At 43.6% G+C, this 19,414-nt stretch overlaps 2 protein-coding genes across 2 annotated transcripts in view; both read right to left on the reverse strand.

Annotated features, from left to right (window-relative positions):
- Nucleotides 1–13,391, reverse strand: part of LOC142589074 (uncharacterized) — an 85,562-nt gene extending 72,171 nt beyond the window's left edge. The window contains exon 1 of the mRNA XM_075700858.1: nucleotides 13,292–13,391. The gene's annotated coding sequence lies outside the window, so the exon portion shown is untranslated. The remainder of the gene's footprint in view (nucleotides 1–13,291) is intronic.
- LOC142587464 (uncharacterized) lies at nucleotides 4,650–9,614 on the reverse strand. The gene is made up of 4 exons (XM_075698507.1): nucleotides 9,375–9,614; nucleotides 8,325–8,393; nucleotides 7,188–7,268; nucleotides 4,650–4,862 (listed from the first exon to the last, which is right to left on the reverse strand). The coding sequence occupies exons 1-4, from the start codon at nucleotides 9,421–9,423 to the stop codon at nucleotides 4,750–4,752; spliced, it is 312 nt and encodes a 103-aa protein (XP_075554622.1). The 5' UTR covers nucleotides 9,424–9,614; the 3' UTR covers nucleotides 4,650–4,749.
- Nucleotides 13,392–19,414: the final 6,023 nt, after the last annotated feature.

The following is a 19,414-nucleotide window of genomic DNA, read 5'->3' on the forward strand; positions in this document are numbered from 1 at the left end:
GTTAGATTATGCTAAGCGGTAAACCGCTCCCAACTCAACTATAGTAGGCGGAGTCATGCGCCGTGAGTATCATTGTAATCAGTTATAATCCATTAGCACTTTGCTCGTAACAAAAGAGACAAGTACTACGTAACTGATACTAGACTCTTGTACTAAATTGCATAGTACATAGGGGTATGCTTATGCAGTACTCGGTGACGCACGCACTGCTAGAATGCATAGAGCCGTTATCGTTATCACCATCTGCACTCTAAAAACTAAGGGAGTGCCGGGCACTCTCTTTGAGGGAGTAGCTGCTTGTCTCATATTTCACTCTCTTTTCGAAAGTAGATGGACCCTCTTTGAGAGAGAGTAGGTCAACTCCTCCTGACAGAGTTTTGTTACTCCACCGCAAGGGATTGCTAGTACTCTTCCGCAGAGTGATAATACTCTTCCCACAGGGAGTGCTAGTACTCTTCCGAAGAGTGCTAATACTCTCCCCGCAGGGTTAATTGTACACAGCCAGACCGAGTACTTCTACTCCCCCAAACAGAGTGCTTGTACTCCTTCAGAACAGAGTGCTAGTACTCTTCCCAATACCCTCTTATCAAAGTCCTGGTCACGCATGCAGGCAGGAAATCAGATCAAATTAGGGCCGCTGATATACTGTTCCCTAAGCGGCTCCTCAGAGACACTGGCCCGATTCCAAGCGGCCTTCAGAATAGGCGTGAGCAAAGTTATGCAGGATTTTAAAGTCATTTTTTCCTGGCTATTTGCTGCCTACCGTGAGGCGTGACTGCTCTGAAGCGGCCTATGCGCATGCGTCACGAACGCTACTGAGGAGAAAAAAAAAGCGAATTAACACTTAATCTGCAAATATCTTCGCAAAATTCACAATCAGGAGTCACACAATCTAACTAGAATACAATTGTCAAGGGAATCACATACTTATCAAGAATCACAATGCTCTATACATCATGTGAATTCCAACCCGCGTACACTCGCATTTGTACAATTCAAAACACACATCATAACCATTACACCACAACGCCGCCACGCCCAGTCGTGTTCTTTTAGAGGTTATATATATACCAAACGTATTTGATGAATCGGCTGTGGTGGGTGGGGTTTCTCTGCAGTGTGCTGTGCCGTTGTGTACTGGAATACGTGTGCGTTTGCATCATCTCCATCCCTTGCTACGACTAACGAAGGAAGACAACGTAGACGACAACGTGAGAACTATTCACGGCTTGTCGTCACCGCAGGAAAATAACAAATGTGCCGTTCAGCTCATGATCGAGTGCTTCTCCAGTCCATGTTCTCCAAAATACGCGGATACAAAGTATTGCGCCAACCATCCACGTATGTGAATTTAATTCGCGCGTATACTGGTGAGCAACTGCGACGCCAGTACCAGGCATTTCGACGTGCGTCACGCTGCCGTGTAGGCGTTCTTTTCAAGTGCATTAGTTTAGAGTTTGGTTCAGTCCGCTGTGAGCTGTTGTCCTGCATTAGCAGCGGATCGTTAGCGTTTTGAAGCGCATGCATTCCAACATTTGGAGACTGCTTATGCCGATAGCCGCGTCAAATGCATTGGCACGCATGTTTAAATGACTAATGTGTCCACTTGTTACGCGTGCACTGCTCGTATCCTGTGGCAGTGCTCGTTCTAAAAGCTTCGAAGACCATCTACACTCATGCGTGTGTTCAATTTATATATGCACAGGATGGACTTGCCGGCTAGTTGGTTGAGCATTTTAGAAGAAACAGCGCAACACAAGGACGACGCAAAAACATGCCACACCACGAAGCGCTGGTGTGGTTGATGCTTTTTTTCGTCCTTGTGTTTGCGCTGTTTCTTCTTCCACAATACACGCACACCACAGGTACGCGAAAGTTTAGGAGCATAAGTGGTTAACTCTGTTTTCCCCGTTTTCTTTCGGTGTCAATGGCACATTGCGTTGCCCGGAATTGTGCACGCTTACCCCCATATGCAGAAATGCATCACAACTTGAAGCCCATGCTTGACTTGATCCAAACGACGCAAGTCGTGAACGCACCAAAAGAAAGGCAGTGAGCGTCTTGGGGGACGTTCGCACCAGGCGTCGTTTATATCAAGTCAAGCATGAGCTTTGTATTAAGATACATTTCTGAATACGGGGGCTAGACATCTGCTTCTTCCAGAAAATGTCGAACAAACGCCCGCCAAAACCAGGCACATTCGTAAACTTAACTAGGCAATACTGTGTCGGGGCCTCGAAAGTCCTTGAAAACCATTGAATTTTTTTCTTCAATATTGCTACGAACCCAGTAGAACAACTAACTGTCATGGAGTAAAAACCTTGGCTGAACAGGGGCTTATACGCAGAGCACAGGAAGACTAGAAATGCAGTAGTAGGCATGGAGGGCCCTGAAAAAAATGTGCCACATCCGCTCGTCTGCCTTATGTTTCTGCACCGACTGTCGCATTTTTAATAGAAGTGCACTTTCTGTTCTACTCCAATAAACGCAACATTACGAACTCCAGTGTGGGGCAGTCCTTCAGCCAGTGCAGAACTTTTTCTGTACATCCGAGTCACCTCTGTCATTTTTCCAGCATTTTAGTACAAGATTTGTTAAACTGGTTTAGCAGAATATGAGCAGTATACTCTTAAATTAGCTGTTTATTTGTATGCACAAGTTCAGGTCCTCAGTTTGGTTGCATGACAAATTGCCATACCTCAATAGATACAAGAAACAATTTTATTACAGTTTAATAAAATCCAAACAGTAATAATCACAACAATATAATGACATACATTTCTTTTGGTACGTATACAGCCCATGTCTTGGCAGTGTATAAATTCAACTATACACCGCAAGTACTGTGTCCTGACCACTATTATTCACATGTGTAAAACCATCACAGCAATTCAACAAATATCACAGTAATTAGTGACATACACTTTGTAACTGCTTTACATGAGCATAATATATACAAATGGTCCCTGTGTACCTACACATGGCTAGTGCCACCCGAGTACTATTACTCACAGGTGTAAAACCAACAAAGCAGTTCTTTAAAAAATATCACAGCGCTTAGTGACGTACATGCTGTAACTCCCTTGTAGAAACTTAATGCAAACACGTGAGGACACAGAAAGCTAGCAGTGGGCATACATGGGAATACCACCGCCTCAATACTAATTCACAAGTGTAAAACCAACCAAGCAGTTCTTTAAAGAATATCACAATGCTTAGTGACATACATTTTCTAACTACCTTATATAAGCTTTATACAAACATGAGAACATACACAAAGCTAGCGGTGCACCCGCATAGAAGTGCGGCCATCTGGACATGATTACTTGCAAGTGTAAGCTCAACAGAACAGTTCGTTATAGTGACGCACATTTTGTAACTGCCTTATACAAGCTTAGTGCAAGCGCAAGAATGCAGAAAAATATAAATTAAAGACTTGCTCTATGCATACACAAACAGATCAACACAAATGGTAAACACCGCTTTGAAGACAAATGTGACTGTGGCAAAGCGCAGTGCTGTGCCGGTTGAAATTGCCACCCACAGAAGTATTGAGCAATGCTTAAACCACAGGCAATAAAGTGCTGAAAGACTGCGTCTCTAACGTAACTATTTTAATTCAAATTTCTTGAATATAGGGCTCGCTTGCAGATAAGGCATCTGATCCAACTGACCTGATTTTACACCTGCTACATGCATACAATGCACTCAGATATAACTGGTAATAATAATTATAAAAGGCATTTAAAAACTTGATAGTATGATGAAGATGCATGACTAGAAAAGTTCTGTCCCCCTCGTACTTGTTAAAAAGGTGTAAGTACGACACATGTTCTTTTTTCCTCAATTTTTGCATTAATGGACAGCCGGGAACCTCGAACCGACACAAAAAAAAGGTACTGCTATGTTAATAGTATTATGAATAATTTTTTGTGAAAGCTTTTTCACAGACAAGTTGCAGTCTCGTTTCTGGAGGTTGAGCTGTATCTTGCAAAATAACTTGAAAAGTGGTCGCATGGGAGCATGACACTATATCATAATGTTAGTTTCAGTTGACTCTCTTGCCCTACAAGTCGCTGCTCACTGTGGCCAGTGATGCAACAGCAGTGTCTGTGTGATTTTCATCACACTTTTGTCCTATGCCATTCTTACCAGAGTTGGCGGCCCATAGATACCCAAATTTCAATAGTGTTGCTTTCTCAGGTGGTTGCTTTTGATTTGCTCAATATCAGTTGGCACTTCAGCTGCATCAAACTTCTTTTTTACCTCTTCAACAACAACATCAACAACAATCTTATGACACCTGTGTTGTCCTTCTAGTGGCCTACAAAGACCAGTCAATCTAGCAACAACACTGACAGTCTCTACTATCTTGTAATGGGGGAGAGGTTTGTCTCACCATGTGTTCCACATTGTTGTCACTATGTGGGCTGGCTGGGGAGGCAACAACTGTAATATGTTTGCATTTGCATATATTAAAGTGATGCTTGTACTGTGTTATAACACCTAACTTAGTCTTGCACTTGCTGCACAATAACACTGGCTCACAGTCATGGTGAAAAGCTTTTGTATGTTGAGCAAATGAGTTGTATCCACTACAAAAAAAGTCTGTAATAGCACACATGTTGCTCTACCAGGCCTGGTGTGGTTCCGTCTGACACTGCTGCTGATGCTCACGCGCTGCTGCTTGCCTCGTACACTGTTGCAGCTGCAGTAGACGTGGCAGTCTCTGTATCTATCGCTGGCGTGTCATCTGTCATGGTAACTTCCAAGTGGTACCGGGCTCACTTCTGCAACAGAGATGTTGTTTGCCCCTTGAGGGCTCTCATGATCAGGGCCAATAATTTCGTAGGCATTGTCTCCTGCATCGAAGAACCAATAAGAACAGCATGAATTAATAAACATAGCACATCAATTTAAGTACGCACATCAAGACTTAACCACAAGCTTTGCCCATAAGTGACCGGGCTTAATGAATAATACTTGCAGGAGGAGTTACAATTGTTTGTGTATATTACAGTAAAGCCTCATCAGAAGATATTCAAGAGGCACGGGAAACATGTCTCTCGAAACCAAAAATTTTGAGACACTGAGGAGCCAGACTAGATAACTTTATTATGCATCATCACTAAAGTATGTTTTGATATATCTGAAGGAATAAATGCTCAGGGTGGCTTAAAGGGCCCCTAAGCCACTTCTCGACATTTTTGAACATTTCAAGTAAACACGCGTATCGAAATCAGAATGCCGTCACGATCGACGAAGCCAAATGCCAGAGTGCGTAGCACTGCCGGAGCACCACAATATGAAGAAAATGACCCCGTGCGCCTCTCTGGACCTATCCTGCACCCCCCAGTTTGTCCTGACGTCACCAGGCTGTCTCTGATGATGTCACCAGTTTCCGGTGCTGTCGATTGGTCGAACGAAAGTGTACGACTGCCGGCAAGGCCTGCAAGCAAATACACACACTCCTTCTTCCTCGTCGCGTTGCGCGCGATGCCATTGTGGGCAGCCAATGGGGGCAAAGAACAGAAACGCCAACAGAAGGGTCTCCCTACGAGGCTCTTCAACACGAGTCACCATATAGTTCCGTTGTATTAGCGCCACCCCTCGCAGGACGACGGGCCAGCGCGGCAGCAACATAGCTCGTTGGTGTTGGTCTGTCCCGTAACATTTGGAGGTGTATTAGGCAAGGAAAAGACGATACTGTCCATATGGCGTGTACCAGATGAAAGAGTAAAGTGAGTAGGGACTACTTTTCGATAATCAAACACACGTAGCTCCACTATTACTGCACCGTTTCGAAAAATTCTCGTAGCTACCTGTTCATTGTCTTATTGTGTAGAACTGCAACACCGCAACTAAATTTCAACCTCGGTAGTTTAGGGGCCCTTTAAAGAAGACATTCACAGCTTTTTAGTGACTGTAGATTGTGTTAACTTCCTTCCCAACTTCTGGAATTTAAACACTTCACTTTGCAAGCCTAGTTGCTCGCAGTACCTTTGAGGTGCTCTTAGACGCTCGTCAGCTTCAACTGCCGACACTTCCTGCCCTGCACTGTCCTCGTTGCCCTCCTTTTCTGGTTCATGCTAAAAGAGACATGCGCGATTCACTTGTGTAAGGATTGCGTGATCTTTACGCCCTTCGGAGCACACAAGGTGCACAAAGTGAATGTGTCTGGGTTGTGTCACTTCGAAGTAGTGAATATTTAAAAAGTCATCCTTAGTAACAAAGGTGTCTCTTGTATACAGTATTGTTAACGTGGCAAACATCGGAAAACCAACCAAACCATATTCAGATGTCTCTTACAACCAAGTGCATCTTGTAATGAGATTCTACTGTACTGAATATTTTTCAACTATGGATCATCTGCATGTACATATAGTCACAAAGACATGTTGTGTGGAATGGCGAATCGGGAAACAGTTCGTACTCTTACTTTTTGTCCCTAACATAAGCAGCTGATAACAATATGATAAAAAAGCAGGCAATGAGGCTAGAATGGAACATAATCCTTCAGCTCTTAAACTGTTTTTTGGGCCCACACCATTCCCTCATATGACATAAGGAAACAACTTGATTGCAGTAATGGCTGCATGTGATCTGAGTTGATTGAAACAAACTATACGTAAGGTTGTCCTGTATGTAATTTTATCAGAGTGCTTTTTAGATGTCCTGCTGGTGATCCTGGCTGCGCGATGCTTCTCATGCTTTTTCGCACGATTCCTTTTTTTCCACTCCACTTTTTTTCAGATTTTCTCCCCTTTCCCTTCCCCCTTGTGTAAAATAGCACACTTGAAGTATAAAATCTGTTGAACTAACGTGTGTATCAAACCTGTTAACATGTGTGCTTCTCTGTGGTCTGTGTTGTATTTTTGCGCTGCACAATTCAATTCAAGATGAAAGATGGAACGTCCCTGCCTTTAGTTTAATTGTGTGTGTGTGTGTGTGTGTGTGTGTGTGTATGTCTCTCTCATGTTTTGAAATATATGTACATTCAGGAGTGCCTGCATGCCCTTCTCTCCTGCTCCAGTGACGAAAAGGAGAGCCTGTTTATGTACCATAGTATAAAATTCAAAGGTTTTCGCTGTGCCCATTACATCCCTTATCATATGGATCTGTCACAATAGAGTAGCAGTGGTCCATAATACTAGCCCATCCCAACATAATTATAAATTAACACATACCGACATGCTGCGAAACAGCTGTTGCAAAGCCGCTGGTGAAGGCAATTTCCACAGCACTGCAGTGGTACAGCCGAGTTCCACCTGTATAGTGACAAATCCATATGCCTGTTAGCAACTAAGTAGTTGCTGATGGTTTCATAAGCTTTACACTACACAATAAAGTAATCTAGACAACTTTGTTGGAACAAATGCACATAATTGGGACACCACTTAAACACTAACACGATTAATTGCCCCCAATCTCTCACTCACTAAGGGATAATACTACTGAAACATCGGTGGAGAGGTCAGATTAACACAGCCCATAAAGGACAAGCGTTCTTTGAGGAAAACAGCTATAACAGCGGTTAGTTTTCTTGATCATTTTATGTGGTAGCTTTGATTTAAATGTCATGCAGTACTATAAAATACGAAGTGCCGCATTTCTAGCAGCAGAAGGCGTCGTCAGGCTCATGGTACAACAGATTTTTGCGCTGTTTGTCAGTGAGCCGACACATACGAAGAAAACAGAATTCAAACATACATATACAGTGTCAAGTGCACTTGTCCTTCTGAAAACGCAGCCACCAGTTCCAATGTTGCTGAACGGAAAGGTTATATAAAGTGTGAGACTGCATGGAACTGCCACTTATGAGTGTAAATGTATGGTCTGCTGATTGCAGAGGTAGTCACATGCTATTTCTAGTCTCTTTTAGAAGCATTACTAAAGAATAAATTAAAATCTATTCATAAGTCACGAATTTCATGCATCCACAGTTTGGCTAAATAACCTGTGAGAAAAAGACATGTTTACCTGGAATAGCAACCTTTTTTCGTGCTGCAAAACTTTCCTTCGAATTAATGAAATAACTTTACAGCGTCATAATGCGTTTCTCGCAACTACTTGCCGGCAGTGGCGAGTTAGCGTTTATATCCGACTCATTGGGCGACAATACTGCCAAACACAAATGCTTCACGAACACGAGAACACGTCCCTCGCAGAGAATAGCAACCATATATGCCTCTGTGAGACATGATCGCACCTTTGTGGTCAAAATGTACATTAGAACGACATCACCATCTCATTAAAAAAAGAAAGCCTCCGTACAAGGCAGCCGCCAACTGCATAATGTGAAATTGCAACTGATGTCCACTTACTGGTGGCCTGTGTTTGAGTCACTTTTGGCAGTTGACTGGGTGCTGAGAAATGCACGTCCTGGGTTGTCCCTGCAAAACATACAGGGTTATGTCATATGTTGAAAATATCTATATGCCGGCATTTCATCAGTCGCAAAACAAACGAGTAAACTAATAAACAACTGTAATGTAAACAGAGAACATCATAACCATATGTAAACATCATAAGATAGGCTGTCAACTGTTAATGCATTACGCAAAAAACCTGATGCATAGGAAAGACTATATGTATACACGCGAAACTGACACACAATTTCATTCGCTCTAGGTTTTTCCATGCAGTATATTGAAATTATTATGTCTCATGGTTACAGCAAAATTAGTGTAAATTACGAACTAAATTATCTACCCTGGAAACTTTTCTTCAATATGCACCTGTGCGCGCTTCGAACGAGTAGTGTTGTAAAATTTACGTACATGGCATTTAACATAGTTGCTGAACACGGATTCCCTTTGCCCTGTGTCGTGTACAGTGAGCTACATATATCTGCCCCCCCCCCCTTTTTGTACTAGCCATACTGCGTGCCACTGCACCTATACGCACGTCAATAAACCTCACGACACAGAAATAAAAAAAGCGCCAATCACCCAAGCCTGCATGTTGTAGTGGGCCTAACCTAACCAAGCATGGGCTGTTGCTTTTTATAGTAAACACAGGCACCGTGCTCATTGCAAGTATGTATCATGTCGCTAAGCAAATATGCAATTTCATTGTACCACTATTTTTTTATCACATGGATATATCTGTTGAGAGGCAAGACAAAAAGCAGTCACTTCTCAGAACTAATCAGCTTCCTTAAAACACATTTTTAACTTTTCAATGACACTTGCTGCTATGTGTTTGTCTCCAGACAGCATACTTGATTTGACTTTCCAATCAGAGACATTACATAAATATACCATGTTAAGATGACTGCCTGGAGCACGTGAGAATTTTCATCTTCGTGTAACATACTGTATCTTGATTTTGTTGACATTTGGTCAAATGGTATACCCAATATACCCACATACTAGTTTTCTTGTCCAAATAACATGCCAATGCATTTTGATTTTTTGGCATTGGCTCCTCTGCACTACGTGAAGTCGCGCTGCACTGGCTCTTTCACATCCTCGTGTCCTTGCAGCTGCCTTCTTGCGTTATATAAAGCGGGTGCCTGAAAAATATCGTATGCAAAAGTCAATACAAAGGCATGGTGCAAAACAACATCAAGACAGTCAAGGCCATGGCAATAAAAAAGTCTTAGCTCTTAGTCTTCCTAGTGAAATGCATTCAAAACATCCAAATGACTGCAACAGTCAACTGCTAAAGTAACTTCAATTTTTAGATTTAAGCAAAAAAACAAATAAACCACAGTTCATACTTGTTTTTCATGAATGTTAGAATACTCCTGCTAATGAATAGAATATTGGTCATTTTCAGACGTCATAGGTCTGTCATGAGTCTGGTGTATCGCAAACACCACTTGTGACACATCCTAAGCACGTGCCCAGTGTGCCCCCCCCCCCGCACCATCCCTGGTTGTGCCACTGCTGAAGCCATAATTTGAGGATTATAGCTGCAAACATGATGCTCAGTAGGGATGAAAATATTGTCCTTCAGCTCAATGGATATATGGATGTGCCTATAAAAAAGTGCAACAAGGCTTGTTATGGCAAGCTTATCCCCATTTCAATACTAACAAGTTCACTGCGGCCTGCATCTAAGCTTACTAAAAGGCATGAACTTATTTTCATGCATGAGGTGCGCAGTGGAGTTCATTTTTGACAGACCCGACTACTGCTGCACTTTGAAATCTAGCATTTCAGATTCTTGTAGGCATGTAAAAGTTGCAGTTAAACCGCAGTTATTAGTTTATTACACCAACCTATTGTTCTGTGTACGACAGACTGGTAACACGGAATTAAAGCAACATTTTATTGTAATGTTTTATTCCTCTACTAAAAATATTCAAGCGATAAACACATCTTGATCTGCCATGCTATAGCAAAATGCACACATTACGCTTGTAACCCCCAGAGGAAGGCTGATTTAGCTGTTCATATGACATAACTCTGACACGCCAACTCATATTAGCAAATGCACAGGCATGTCCAAAACAATAAGCGTATGCAAAGCGCCCCTGCAATTGTTTTTCCACACAGCAGCCGTTATATTCGATGCCGATGCGTAACTAGCTGCTCGACAATTGACCGAGTTCGTAGACATAAGCATCCTTTCAGTTTCGCACCGTGCACGAAAACCGCAACAGGAGACAAAACCAGACCTATAATCACACCATTTCAACATGAGCAAAAACAGTTCAGTCTTAGGGATAAACACTGTGAGAGCGATTTAGTGCGCGACGGCGACGAGCGACGGCTTCGAGCGACAAAACGGGCCGTCGCTTGAACAGATGGCTCGGTTCTGGAAATCTAGAAATCGTCGCTCGTCGCCCAGAAGTGCTATGAGCGACTAGCCAATAGCGCGAAGCCGGAACTGGATGTACATACATCGCTCAAGTACTACCGATTGTCGCGCGGAACGAGCAAATGATTCAATTTTTATACGTGCAAGGATAAGAACGTACTGCAAGACCTCGGGAAATATTTTATGCTACTTTTTATGGTAAAATAAATCAACGTAAATTACTAAAGCACGCGTCACGCGTGACTGCAGCCCTCTTGCCGGCAACACCGGGGAGGCGTCGCTCAAAATCGTCGCTCGCACGGAGTACGACTTGAAGGCGACGAGCGAACGCGACAGCCATCTCTGTCGCGTCGCTTGTAGCTGCCGCGCGCAAGATTGCTTATATGGGGTTTATACTTTTTTCAGCATAAAACATGGATTCCTCATGCGTTTTCAGTAAGTTCAAGATAACGCGCCCAACTGACCTCTTGCAGCATGCAGCTGAATGCCTGCGGCAAAGTTTCTAACTAGCACTGGTGCTGCACGTAACTTCAGTGGTCGCGGATTCCCCCTGCGCGAGACACCGTCAAGCGCGCGGTTTATTTATAAAAAAAAAGCATGCTGCAAGAAAATGACGTTTTCTGTTATGTGATTCCTTAGTTCGACAGCGTTCCGTACACAGTAGACTGCCAAACTGAGTAAATTCAAACACACAAAACGCACGCTACTCACGCTCCGCATAGGCTGGTGAACTAACCATTTTAAGCGTCCTCTCGCCTGGCGTGTTATTGAACATACCATAGTTCTGGCAGCGTTTCGATTTTTAAAGCTCTTACGGACAACGGCAAAGTGATAAAATCACATTCAGTTATCGCGACGACTGGCTTTTTCGATTGACATCGAGAGACACAGCGCGTATGCCTAGTCCTTTGTCAATCGCGTCGGCTAAGCGCAGCGACGACTTCCTGGCGATAGCATGACATATACGGACAATGTGCACCTAAGTTAGAATTCACTTACCGTGGAGGATTTGCTGTTATATCCAAAGCATGACGAACGACAGTCGTGTTTTCGTGGCGACGCGAGATGGCTGACATACGATCTCCCTTGGCTGGCCTTTGCTGCTGAAATGCATTGGCTGCTGCTGTGCTGCTCGGCGGACGGTCAGCTTTCTCCGGTGCTGTGTTGTTCCGCGATCTTGAGCGCACGCGCGCGCGGTGGAGCAACTCCGAGTGAAAAAGTAGAGCGCTCGCTACGCGTTCCGTTGAACTGCGGCGGCCTGTTCTCTTAGAAGCAAAACGATGTGTTCTTTGCTCAGCGTGCATGAATGATACATTGCCATGTTCGGGGCCAGCCACCTACAGTTGAAGCAGAAGATTACGCTACGTTTTGTTTTCTATTGCCGCAAGAGTCTCTCTTTTCTAATGTCGCAAGAGTCTTTTCACTCTCTCTCTCTGAAGGGGAGAGTGAAAAGCACATTTCACTCTCTCCTTGGCGACAGAGTGAACAATGCATTTCACTCTCCTCGACATTTTTCGAGAGTAAAACGACGCTTTGAAGAGTGAACCGGCAGCTTCACTCCTGCGATACCCTCCCTAGTTTTTAGAGTGTGTAGAGAACGTCGCTCAGGGCACGCATGAAAACATCGCAAAGCTTGCGCAGCTTATGTGGGTTACGCAGTTGTTTTACCAATAGTTATTCGACAGTGACCTACCCATATATAGTTATGCCTCACTAATATAGTTTCCTAAGCGCCATCGAAGATCACGACGCGCAGCGAAACGGGTAATGTACGCCTTCACAGGAACGCCGGTTCAAAAATCTATCAACATGTAGATCTAAAGGAGCCTGCGACCACGCAAGTCAGGACCAAACACATGCCACGTCGCATGAATTCTCTTTTTGTTCGTAACTGCGTACTCATCAGCCACGATGATTTTACAAGTTATTATTACCACGAGCTCGCTTTGTCTAAGCTTCTTACATGTTTTTACCACCTATATTCGTGTAAGCATGTGCAACATTTCGCGGCTGTGTGTGCGCATTCTCCGCTACCATGAATATGCTGCCAACTCGCGGCTTGGAGCTTCTTTCTCCATTCCGCACCAAAGGGCAAGGAGCCTGACTTGAGCCCTTCGCTGTTGCCCCTATATAGAGACTCCTGTGCCGTATCCCAAGACTTATACTTCCTTGAATTTCGAGTTGCCTGCGAGTAAAACTTGGTATACTAGGCACATTTTCTTCCGTCTACTCGCACATTGGAACAGAACAGAACAGAGCGCATGTAAGGGATGTGAATTCTTTTATAATAAAATCAATTTAAAAACATAAAGCTCGCTTAGAATAGTCACATAATCCAGTTGTCTTTGTACAGGCAGACAATACAACGATTCGCACTGTACACGATAATTACGTAACCTTGTATGTAGTTCACTACATTTAGCACTAAATTTGAACGTGTGTGCAAATATTATCACAACAGCTAACTACTCCTTTGGATGAGCGTGGAAGTCGGTAATTCGTAACGCAGATGGAAACCTACCTATGTTGGGGAAAACTACCTGCGCTGCAACTTGAAGATTCTGGGGTGTCTTGACGCCGTTGTGATATACGTCTGTATTGGGCACCTTCGCATGGCTGAGATCTATAAAGTTCGATAACAATGTCAGCGCGCCACAACACTTTCGGCATGCGCTATGCAGTCACTTAATGTGCAACCCATGCATATTTTTGGTCAGCCCCACATGAATCCACTTTTATAGACTACCCGGTCCCAATACTTATATTTCTATTGGCTCTTCCAGAACAAGATCTCTCGTAGCTGCTCGCCCAAAGATTTGCAATAATAAATTCGATTGTAGACCATGCATATTATTAGCACTTGTCTATAATACTCAATCCACCGATTTATACGCCATGATTCGCGAAAGATAGCACAGAGGGCCACGCAACGAGGTGAGACATGGTCAAATCTTAAACTCAGTACATACGCTGTAAGACGGACAAACATTCGCCCATATTTACAAAACTTTTTGTTCAGAGTACTCTTTTCCATTTTTTGTGCGTATATGTACTGCTAAGAACAGCACCAGGATTGGCTACAAAATTTTCTTATGGACACTACAGTTTAAGGAGTTTTATTTGAATATTGGCCACGGAACCCAGCAGTTACAGCTAGGCAGTTGCTACTGAGACGGTCCTATCCACAGCCAACTTCTTGACCACTCTATACAAGGGTCATTCACCGAGAACGCCACAGCCACAAACTGTCTGACCTATGTAATTATTTCTTTAATGACATCACAAATGCACTGACGGCGGCACATTCTAATGAGATGCAAGTCCAGAGTTAGTACTATCTATTTGTTATAGCCGAGATTCAGGTGGAAGCAAGAAATACATCCGAGTCAACGTCTTGTGTTGTGTGTCTCAGTCCTAGGGTGATAGCAAGCTGTCGCAGGAGCTGCCTCCTACGAAAATTATAAACGTGGCAGAGCACACTACGTTGAAAACGCTCCTTGGGCTGTAGGAACCTAACTGGAAAGAACAAGAGAAATATGTGCCCGCAGATTAGTAATAATGGGTATTTGAAGCTTTTCGCCAGTATGTTGAGCGTTCCAAATATTTAGATATCTCCGTTTATTAAGCGTGAAGAGAAAATTAAAAAAAGTTGTTTCGAAAAGAGAATGTTCCCCTATACGGCGCCAATATAAATCATGTTCACCTTGCAAGCAATGGACGGCATACGCGCCGTAACAAAAAAAAATATTTGGAGATAGCTTCTGGGTATGTTTTATACAGGTTACAGGTTACAGGTTAATTGCATTTACCTCACAAATTATATTATTATAGAATAACCAAATTACCTTATACAGTGCGGAAATTTCACTAATATAAAATAAATTCTGTCTTCATTTACAAAAGAGTGATTTATCTTCTGATACTTTCCAGAAGCAGACAACGATATGAGCGTATCTGTTCAGCTGTTAACTTTCTATACAGCAGAGCCACCGAAGAAATAACAAAAGCATCGATAATACGTTACAATCTTTTTTGCACCACAAATCAGAAATATGTGCATCAAATTATTGCCTGTATAAAAAATATTCTTAAACTGCACATCATAGTTCATTTCATTGTGGAACGAGAAATTGTTAAATTATGCTAAGAAGCAATCAACTACAAACCTAACTAAAGTAGGCGTAGTCATGCGCCGAGTGTTTCATTATAATAAAGAATAACCAATTAGTGTTTTGCTCGTAATAAAACAGCCAAGTACTGGATAAGTGATACCAACCTCACGTACTTGAGTGCAGAGAGCACCGACGTGAAGAGAGAAAAACATAATATATGTATAGAAAGGTCTAAAAAATTGAGTCGGCGAAATCTCCCCTGTATGCAGACCCAGGGGCATAGCCAGGGGGGGGGCGGCTTATGGGGCGTCAGCCCCCCCTCCCCAAATTTTTTCGTGCTGTCCATGTACCGTCGACCAAAGAACCCCCCGTGCAGGAAATCATTCTGGATTTTGTCTAGAATGGGGTCTCTTTCACGCTCCTAAAGATATTTCACCGCGAACATTTCGAACTCGGGCTGGATTTCGCGGCAACGCCCATGCACCACGAGTCACATAACGCCAAGCAGCCCCATCCGAGCAACAAGTTTCAAGGGCGTTTTGATGGCGAACGGGCTCACCGCGGAATGGCGCGGTAGCCGCGGAATCTACGGAGCGCATAGATTTCAATTCCGAAACTTTATGGGTATAAAGTTCTCGTAAACTTCTGATTCTAAACGTGCATTGACACTTACAAAGTTGTGCTTCAGATATTCAAGTGCGGAAGTTTGTAGGTTTAATGTTATAAACATTTGACGCCAAAGGTGCATTGACTTTCCTAAAGTCTTAGATCGGAACATACAACGATACAGGTCAAATCAACAAACTATCAGCCAAGTTGACGAAACACGCAGCGAGATCCGATGAGACGAAGCGTTGGGGTGGTTCATTTGTGTCGTCATGTCGCAGAAAAAATATCAACATTTTTTTGTCACCTAAGCCAAAGCATCCATGTCAAGACACTAAAGCCAGCCAAGGTAACTACGTTCTTATTTATTTTTTCTACTTTGACTTTTATTCGTGAGGACATATTGAGCCTCTTAAGTTTTTTATTCTCGCTACCCTACCCGCGCGCTGCCAGAGCCAGCCAGAGCGCATGCAATTTTCTCGTGTTTACTCGACCACCACGCGCCGCACTTCGGTTCGCGTTTGGTTTTCTCTGGCCTTCTAGCTAGCAGAGGAGAAAAAGAAACAGTGGTCGCTCAACGCCATCACTGTGAAGGCTTGACGGATTGCATTGCGTGAGCGTGAGCGCAACCTCTCCGGAAAGTCTTGTCTCGCCGGTGTAGGATACCGAGCACTATGTGTATGGTTCTCGGTGGACAAAGCGTCTCACATTTCCTTCGATATTCATTCGGGAGCCACATTAGGTGCCCAAAGTAAGCATTGTATTGTGGCGAACATACTATCCTTTGCGTTATATTTTTTTTTCATTTCGGAGCCCACGCCCCACAAAAGGAATAAAAATATATTGTTGTGGCACAGCGACTTGTCGCATGGTGACAGTTTGCTACTTCTTCTTTTGCGGAAAGTAATCGGCCAAGGAACGGTTCAGTTGCCGGATACTATTATTATATTATTGCGATTGCATATATATGAACATTCAAGGCGCATTCCTGCTGTCGCCGTCGCCCTCATGTTTCGTATGAAGTCTAAGGGCAATAACGTCGTGACCGCGCGCCGCATTCTGTATGTGCAAGTGAAAGAATCGTGGAGCGAGTGGAATGGGTCAGCCGATGAAGGTGGCTCAGTCTTGTGTGCTCAAACGAGAAAAGCGGGAGCAAGCGCGCCGCCTTCCGCTGCGCGCGATACATCGGGCGGAGTGGATGTAATTGGGGCGGGATCTAGGATTCTGTGAATCTGATTGGGCAACATGCTTATTTGCATTGTTTCACGCATTATGTATAGTGACTTTTTTTACATGCGTAGATTTATTGGAGACTGATACGTATATTTAAATATCTTGTTGCAAGGTTTTGTGTGTACGTGCAGTGAACTTTCTTTCCAGTGAAACTTTTTTGTCCTTTTCAAGGATATGTATATTTCATTGTATCTTCGAAGTGCTTATGAACGAGGGCGAGTCAAATGAAAGTGAGCCTGCCCACCGTGCGCAATAATGGTTCGGTTCATTATCTGCGAGGCATGCGCGAAGCACACAGGCATCTCTTATTTACAAAAATGACACGCAGGTGTGAGGGCAAGCGTTCTTAAATGCTCTCATACACTGCGTTAACATGGTTGCGTGACGTAATGGACGCTTCAGAAGTTGAGCAGCGTAGTGCCGTGAGGTTTTTGACAGCCGAAGGTGTTTCCCCCCCCCCCCCAAAAAAAAAGAAGTTATTCGCCGTATGGCTGCCCTGTATGTTGAACATTGCATTTCATTGGCCACTGTGAAGCATTGGAGGAAACGGTTGAAAGAAGGACGTGAAAGTTGCAAAGACAAACCAAGACCGGGCCGAAACCACCGTGCAAACACCTCCAACAAAATTGCAAACGCTGCTGCGCTAATGAGACAAAAACTGAGGATAAGAATAGATGATTGGCAGAGCGTGTGAACATCAGTCACGGTTCTGTTCACACCATAATTCATGAGCATCTCGGTTATCGGCTCTTATGTGCGCAATGGATGCCCAAGATTTTGAACCACCGCCGGAAAAAGGTTCTGCGCTGCCTTGACTCATCTGATCTGGTATCACAATGAGGGTGACGACTTTTTGTCTGCAATTGTCATCGGGGACGAACCACGGGGCCACTACTACGAGGCTTAAACACGACGGCAAAGCTTGCAATGGAAACATTCGAATTCACCACTCCCAAATAGAGCAAAGGCCGTCATTTCCGCTGGAAAGGCGTTGTTGACTTTTTTTTTCGATCGACAGGGGCCATTACTGATGGAATTTGCTAAAGCCGGAGAGACTATCAATCGTTTCCGATCATGTGAAACGCCGGATCGGCTGCGTGTCGCAATCAAGAACAAACGACGTGGAAAATTGACTATGGTGTTGGGCAGCTGAGCACGAGGTCGCGGAATCGAATCCCGGCCACGGCGGCCGCATTTCAATGTGAGCGAAATGCGAAAACTCCTGTGTACTTAGATTTAGGTGCATGTTAAAGAATCCCAGGTAACCGAAATTTCCGGAGTCCTCCAATACGGCGTGCCTCATAATCAGAAAGCGTTTTTGGCTCGTAAAACTCCATAATGTAATTTTTAATTGTTCCACGACAATGCCCGTCCCAGCGTCGCCGATGTGGTTATTACAAAACTGGTAAAGTTCAAGTGGGAAACTCCGCAACGTCCGCCATACAGCTGAGACCTGTCGCCTTGCGACTTCCACATTTTGGGACCAATGAAAAAAGAGCTCAAGGGAAACAGATTCGTGTCGGACGACGGCGTGAAAGAGACAGTTGCAGATATTTTGAAGCAGCAAACCAAATAGTTTTATGAGACAGGAATCACCAGACTCGTTAGTCAGTGGGACAAATGTCTAAATGCCTATGGAGACTACTGTTAAATAAAGTACCCCGTTTGTCATATAGTCGCATTGGCTCACTTTCGTTGGACTCGCCCTGGTATATTTTGCAGAATGGCTGTATATACGTGCTCTCTGTTGTGACAATAATTTCGGTGCAATTACTCCCGATACACGACCGGTAGCAGCTGCTCCTGCGTAATACATTAGAATAAATGACAGCGTCATTGAGATTTTTCACTGGCCGTTGCATATGTACAAAAATGGTTCTTTAACGACAAAATTTCGTTAACATATTTGTCCTGAACTTGTTAATTTCATGGCCTTTACATTTTTCATATCACTGGCATGCACTGGTTTGCTGGTTTCGAACTGATAATTCTAAAGATCGTGTGATATTTTCTTTACTTTAATAAATAGACAAAGACATGGAAGCATTGATATCAATTATTTTGGGCACAATGTTTGGCACATACGAATATATGTTTTTCTTAAAAAATACGTATATTACTTGTTTTGACAATGCGTAGCGTTCAAGAATTCTTTTTCAGCATCTTTTGCAATGGCAATGCAGTTATTAATAACGTATTTGATCCCTCGACAAATTGTTTAAAAAGAAGCTTTAGCTCGGGCGCAACTCCGACGCGGCCTATTCAAATACATGTAGAAAGGAGAAACGCTTTTCTGAGATAACCCCTGGAAAGAGAAAAATTATTTTTTAAGAAAAAATTTCATTTTTCTCTTTCGTTTTCTTTCACTCTCCCCCTTTTTTTTCTGTCTTGGTGCCGCCCTGGCTTCCCCCACCCCCTTTTTCTTCTTTTTTTTTCTGCTTCTATTTCTTTTCTTTTCTCCCCGCGTGCCCACTCTCACGCTCTTGTCCCCTCGTCTTGGGAATGAAGCTCACAGACGTCGGACGACAGCGCTTGGTTCCTCTGGTAAACTCTCTCTTTAAAACCAGCCGCCAGTGACAACACCCGCACTTGACGTCACTGCACTAACCCTTTAAAATTAACACGCCGAGGATGACGAAGCCGCCTTTGACGAAGATAGGTCCTCCTATCGAAACGTTGGCCAGCCTTTCCGA

The sequence above is a fragment of the Dermacentor variabilis genome, chromosome 7, assembly GCF_050947875.1.
Source record: "Dermacentor variabilis isolate Ectoservices chromosome 7, ASM5094787v1, whole genome shotgun sequence".
NCBI classification, from domain to species: Eukaryota; Metazoa; Arthropoda; class Arachnida; order Ixodida; family Ixodidae; genus Dermacentor; species Dermacentor variabilis.

Bases quoted from the DNA above. Each gene is read 5' to 3' on its own strand.
- LOC142587464 (XM_075698507.1), bottom strand. From the start codon at position 9,423: ATGCCAAAAAATCAAAATGCATTGGCATGTTATTTGGACAAGAAAACT. The intron at 8,394-9,374 runs GTATGTGGGTAT...TATGTTTTGCAG, and splicing joins TTATTTGGACAAGAAAACTA to GGACAACCCAGGACGTGCAT. The intron at 4,863-7,187 runs GTATGTGTTAAT...TCTTCGATGCAG, and splicing joins AGCTGTTTCGCAGCATGTCG to GAGACAATGCCTACGAAATT.